General features: G+C 32.2%; 1 protein-coding gene across 1 annotated transcript; it reads left to right on the plus strand.

Moving 5' to 3' along the window:
• The first annotated feature begins 1,060 nt into the window (after positions 1-1,060).
• LOC108560260 (location of vulva defective 1-like) lies at positions 1,061-4,825 on the plus strand. Its single transcript, XM_017917722.1, has 11 exons — positions 1,061-1,093; positions 1,146-1,286; positions 1,342-1,487; positions 1,542-1,748; positions 1,800-2,024; positions 2,076-2,340; positions 2,397-2,540; positions 2,591-2,838; positions 2,896-3,158; positions 3,211-3,437; positions 3,491-4,825. The coding sequence occupies exons 1-11, from the start codon at positions 1,067-1,069 to the stop codon at positions 4,823-4,825; spliced, it is 3,228 nt and encodes a 1,075-aa protein (XP_017773211.1). The 5' UTR covers positions 1,061-1,066.
• Positions 4,826-6,586: the final 1,761 nt, after the last annotated feature.

Genomic DNA, 6,586 nt, shown 5'->3' on the forward strand with positions numbered 1-6,586 from the left:
CATAAAAAGAAAATTGAGATTGGAGAGGCTGTTGTTTCTATTAACAGTGTTTCCAAAGCTGTTGAAGATAGGTCTTTGACTGTACATGTAAGAAATTAATTTATTGTCTATTTTAGCTACTGAATAATATGTTTATAGGTTGCATCTTATTCTGGGGACGCCCTCACGACCAGTCAGAATATTTCAACAGGAATTGTGGAAGTGGCTGTTATGGATGGACATACCATGACTCCGGTGGAAGCCAGCATTTCAATAATACTTCCTTTGATAGATTTGAAGATCGAGAAGTTAACATTTAGCTTCTCAACAATATCTAATGTATCGTCTTGGAAGGATCCAGATATGCAATACAATGGATTTAATGTACACAGAATGTATTTGCCGAAGGATAGTGTGTGTTTCGTGGATTTCTTCAGTATGCCTGAAGATCAAACGCTATTGGTATATTATGCAATCGTTTCCATCTAAATTCAAATTAACATCTCTTTTAGATAACTTTCACGAACAATAGGCGAACGACTTTAGCTGATTTTCGCAAACTTAATTACACCGTCGATGGGAAGAATAATCGAACTTTCCAGATACAATGCCCTTATAAACTGAATAAATTGTACGACAGATTTATATATTTATCAATATTACCTCATCCAAAGATGATTCAGGTATATAAAGTTAATTTAATTTTAAGGTTTTACATATTTATTTTTTTAGAGTGACGTTGGAAATGTTTCACTTTCATACACTGTTGGTTTTGTTAAACAAGAATGTCTGATGTACGATAAACATGTACATAATTGGATCGATGCTGATTGCAAGGTAAATAGTAATAGTTTATAGATAATTTACAGGTTCGAGGTTTTAGATCACAATGATGCCGGAAGCAACAAAAATCAAGTGCGATTGCACTCACAACTCACTGTTTGGTGCAAGGAGTAGCAACTTGAAAACTAAATTGAGCACAGTTTCAAAGATAAGTTTCAAAATAAAGAAAGACACAACCTTCATCATTTTTATTCATGTTGCCGTTGTTTTCTTCTTATACTGCATTGCTCTTGGCTTCTCTGACATGAGATCAAAGTCGTCTGTGCATAAGGTTTGCATGAATATTGTGAATTTAATTAATGAAATTATTTGATTATTTTTAGGATAAAATAATATTTTTAAGTGATAACTTGAAAAATGACCGATACGGATATCTTTTGGTTGTAAAAACTGGTAACATCAGTTCGGCTGGAACTACCTCGAACGTTATGATACAACTGTTCGCTGAAAACTGCGCTACTTTAGTATTAATCAATTGGAATTATCAATGAAAACATTTTATAAAATTTTCGTTTTTAGGCGCACGTATTGAATTACCCGGATCCGAATAAAATGTTGCTGCAGAGAGGTGGCGAAGACTGGTTAGTTTTGACGTGCGAAAAACATTTAGGAGAAATTAAGTACATGCAAATTTGGTTCGATGGCGTAGGAATTCGTCCCACATGGTTTATTTTAATAAGATTATAATGAGATCACGTTTATTTAATTGTGATATTCAGGTATTGCGAGGAAATTTTTGTAATCGATTTGCAAACACACAAGGAATGGAACTTTCAAGTGGATAAGTGGTTTTCATTGCGAGACGAGAGATCAATCGAATATACTGTACCTGCGAAAGTTAAGGAAATTAGGAATACTATAAGTAATTTACATAAGCGAGTTCGATTTTACGTGGATGGAGAACATACTTGGAATATATTTGCAAAGTACATAGTAAATCATAAACAAAAGTTTAAATAATATATTTGTTTACGCAGGTCTCACGATCATTTTCTGTCCTATCCGCAGAGACTCACAGTACTATTGTCAATGATCATGACAACTTATACATTCGGGATGTTTTTGTTATCCCCACCAACGTTGTCTACATCCGATTCTTTTGGACACGGCGAGTTCAACTTTGATTTTGATTTAATCCTAATTCCTACCAGCATCAGTTTAATCACTTGTACCATCAATTTACCAATGGTATATTTCTTCAGGTAATTATGTTATATTTGTACGAAACTAAACTTGAGCTTTATGCGTTTAAGGAATTCTTACAACAGGGTTGACATGTATTCGTTTTTTAACGTGGATAAAAGATATCCAGTTATCATTACAAAGCTGGTGTGGTGTATCCTTATTACTTGGATTGCACTGTGCATGACCTACCTCTTGGTATTTGGATATTTCATAACAAAAAACACAGCTTTCTATTGGATATTCAGCACTTACTCGTCGATTGTCATGAGTATTTTCATATTTGAAAATATCTATCTGATCGTTTACAATATATTAATGCACAGATTTTCCAAGGTAAATTTCATGCGATGATTAAACAAGCTACATTTTTTTTATATTATGTTTGAAAGGTGACGAAGACTTATTATGATTTCAATGGGATTTTGAGGGAAATCGAGATGCAGCGTAAAACTCTCTTTAAATTGTTTGGTGAAACTCTGCTAAGGCCGTATTTCCAAGCTCATTATCGACGATGGGAGCTGGATCTGTGGAAGGTGTGATATTTATTTTATTTAAATTTGTTGTTTGCAGTTTGCGTTTTCAGAAAATGGCATTGCTGGAAAACAGTCGATGGGAAGTGACGAGATTGTTCCACGATTTTTGTATTTTTCTGATTTACTTGTTAATACTGTATGTGGTGTCGTTCACTGGTTACAGTGATTTAGATTATTTGAGCAGTAAATCGATGTACAATATGATGCAAGGTAGTCTTGTGGAGATTACCGAGGATTCGCATTTCGATGGTAACGAGTACTACGATTTTTCGTTGAAAAGAATCAAAGCAATTCAAGAGTAAGTTGTGTTATATAGAGCGAATCAGTATTTAAGTTCATTTCGAGCGTATCGTAGCATTTATGATTATTTGAATAAAACCTTGGTGCAAAATATACATCCAGTTCATTGGTACGGGAAGTTCTTCTTGAAGGATGGTGGCCAAATGATTGATTTCAATACAAAGATATTGGGTGTAGTTAAATTGCGGCAACAACGTAGGAAACAAGTGTGCGAACGATATTCCCCATTGGATCTGTTGCCGATTTTATGCAGCAACGATAATCCCACGTTTCGTTTATGGAAATACGATGATGGCGCAAACAACACAATATCTCTAGGTAATATTTGTTAATCAATCTTGTGATTCGATAGAAAAATTAACTGTTACAGGTAAACTTGGTTTATACGACGGAACTGGTTACGTCCAAAATCTGGGAAGAACAATATACAACACGTATTACCTAATAGCTCACTTAAAGAGAGCAAACTGGATCGATATAAACACGAAAGTTTTGATAATAGATTTTTGGACGTACAATGTAAACTATAACATTTTTAACATGGTTCAAGTGTTAATTGAGAGGGATTTGTCTGGACGCATTGTGGCTTCAGAAGAAGTATGTAACAAAAAAAAATAGTTGTAGTATTAATAGTTGATTTTTTTTTGTAGGTTTACACCGTACGCCTTTTGTATGCTACCAAGTTTATACAAATCATTGTAACTATTTGCTGTTTACTGTTTATAATTACTATTATCATAATGATCGGGCGCAGCATTGTGTTATTTGTGAAAGAGAAGAAACGATTCTTCAAAGATTTTTGGCACATTTTCGATATAATTCTATTTATATTAGGTGTCATCATGATATTGCTGTTTTTCTACCGGCACAAAATCATAAAGAGGCTTATGAATGAACTTAGCACATCGAATAATAATCATTTCGTGAATTATTTCCCACTGGTGATGGTGGGTCGAGCTAATGTTTTTATAACTGCAACACTCTTGGCGCTGGCGACGATACGTTTGTGGAAGTTTCTTCGTTTTGCGAAAGTATTTCAAATCATGGAAAGGACAATAAGACGAATGGCTTTGGATATATTTATTATCTTGATTTATCATTGTTTTATTTATATCATGTTTGCTTTATATCTGCATGTAATGTTTGGAGATAGCTACGAATTGTTCAAGACTGTTCCACAAACAATCACGACTTTGTTCTTGATTTCTCTGAACTTTTTCGATCATTTTGACCACGAAGGATTGTCTACGTATGGTTCCACCATATATTTGGTTTATTCCATTTTCATGATAACTTCGGTTTTCTTCACCACGATCTACTGCACGATTATTATAATCGGTTTTGAGGAATCAAAAATTTATTTTTCCAATCGTTCTCTGCAGTACACTATATTAGATCATATAAAAGATGAGTCTGTTTATTACAGGGAGGTGTGTAAACGACAGAATATCAATTTAAGATTGAGAGCCGGCAACGACAATGATGACAACAACTCGGATGAGTTTGAGGAGGAGAAAGTTACTCCCAAAGAGTATTGCAAAAGATACGCAGATTGTTTCACCATGACCAATGATAAAATGCTAGTTATGAGACTCGTCGCGATATCTATTATTAAACTGGATAAGGATTTTAAGATGTTGTCGAATAAAGCTATGAGAAAGGAAATCGTGGAGGATAAAATGAAATTAATGGCTAGGATTACTTTAGCCATGATGAAACCTAAAAGTGAAAAACTTAGAGCGAACCACGTATTTTTTAGTGGAAAGGATCCGATAGATAATAGCACTAGGTTTGTCTCCGATGATGTTATTATGCAAATAGAGTACGTGGTTAAGAGCATTTTAGAACCAACTGAAATGCCCACCGAAGATCACACTGATGTTGTTATTCATTCCAATGAAAATGAGGATCGTTTGACGAAAATCAGGGATAGATTGAATATGATTCATGAAACTATAGGAAATATTAGGATTGTTTCAAAATAATTGATTTGTTCATACATTTATTTAATTAAAGTTTTTTTTTTACTTTAAAACATTTTATTTTATATATTTATTAAAATAATTTAGTTATAATAATAACAATCTGTATTGACAAAAAATAATATAAATATTTACATACAGAATTAATTAAAATGTAAATAATTATACTTTTAATTCTGGCTTTCAAACCAATTTAATAAGAAATTATTCTTTCTGGTCTGATTCGTTGACGATTTCTTTTATTATTATTTTCATCAGGTTGGTACTTAGTTTGGGACTTCTCTCTGGGAACTAACTTCTTCCCAAATTCAGCAAATTGTTCAGATAATGTACTAATTGTAGTCACTTCAGCTAATGTGTTTATTTCATCATCAGTTGTTGCATCTCTAACCGTATTTTGAGTATGCTTAATTCTCGTGGATCGAGGCTTCGGAATTGAAGAACCTTCAATCATTTGTTTTGTTATATTTTGTCGTTGACCTTTACCTTGGCTCTGTTTGCTTTGATACCTAATTCTTCTCCTAAGTTTTCTCCTTCTTTGCACATTTCTTGGATGAATCGGTACGTTATTGTCTACGACTTTAATATTATCTGTATTTTGTTCTCCAGCTTCATAATTGTAATGATTATGTAATTGAATATCGTCATTATTCAAAGAAGTATCTTTGTTATTAAGTGGCTTTCGGTGCTTCATACGATTAATGTTATTTCTTTGATTTTGTCTAATTATATTATTTTTAATTGATTCATTTTCTTGTGAATACATTTCTGATAATTCAATTTTAGAACTTTCAACTAAACTTGACTCTGGTCCTTCATTTGTTATAGGCGATTTCAGAGTATCTTGATTTAGCAAATCTGTTTCATGTGATTTTAAATCCAAATTGTATTCTTCATTATATTGTCCAAAAGTTGTTGGATTTGGGCTCAAATTATAAATATATTGATAAGTATCAGTGGAAGGTTGAGATTTTAAAATTGTCTTTTGCAGTAATAAACTTGGTTTCAGATATTGATTATTTAAATCTGTTTTATATGATCTTACTGGTAATTCTCTCAAAGATTTGATCGTTGTTTTATTTTCAACTGTTTCAACATTATTGATTAGATGTGTTGATTTATTTTCGTACTTGTGATCCGTAACAAGTTTGTAATTTGTACCAGAAATCCGGTCTTCGTATATAAAATCATTTGGAGTAAAATTTGTTAATATTTCTCGAGTATTTACTTTAAAATTACTTGATTTGACTTTGTTATTAATCACTTCTTGCTGTTTATAATTAATTTCATTTATCGGCTTTTTCACTTTAAATCTTTCAGCTAATTCCGTTTCCAAATAATAATTATTACTTTCTTTAATTCCTTGTGACGATTTTTGATCAAAATTGTATTGACCATCAATTACAAATTCATGATTTTGACTAGTAGATTCTTGGTTTTTCTTGTTCTTATATTTGGAAGATAAAGTTTCATCAAATTGTGCGTTAATCTCATTCTTTGCATTTGAATTATGTGTCTTTATTTCATCATATTTTGATACTTGATCATAATCATGACTTTGGTTCAAATTTGGTTGTGGAGTATTATTATCATCCAAATATTCTTCATTTTCAAAGTAATTCCCATTGTCCAATGATAAATCACTTTCTTTTTTCTCAGTCTGATATTTATTGTTGTATTCCATTGGAGCTTGTTTATCTCCTACAATATTTCTATAAAAAAACACATAACTGTTTGATTCACTATCGGAATTATTGTTGTTAT

The sequence above is a fragment of the Nicrophorus vespilloides genome, unplaced genomic scaffold (genome assembly GCF_001412225.1).
Source record: "Nicrophorus vespilloides isolate i.1.1-1 unplaced genomic scaffold, Nicve_v1.0, whole genome shotgun sequence".
Lineage (NCBI taxonomy): Eukaryota > Metazoa > Arthropoda > Insecta > Coleoptera > Silphidae > Nicrophorus > Nicrophorus vespilloides.

Coding starts and splice junctions, on each gene's coding strand:
- LOC108560260 (XM_017917722.1), top strand. CDS start 1,067: ATGAGATCAAAGTCGTCTGTGCATAAG. Junction 3,159..3,210: donor AAACAACACAATATCTCTAG/GTAATATTTGTT, acceptor TAACTGTTACAG/GTAAACTTGGTTTATACGAC. Junction 3,438..3,490: donor GCATTGTGGCTTCAGAAGAA/GTATGTAACAAA, acceptor TTTTTTTTGTAG/GTTTACACCGTACGCCTTTT.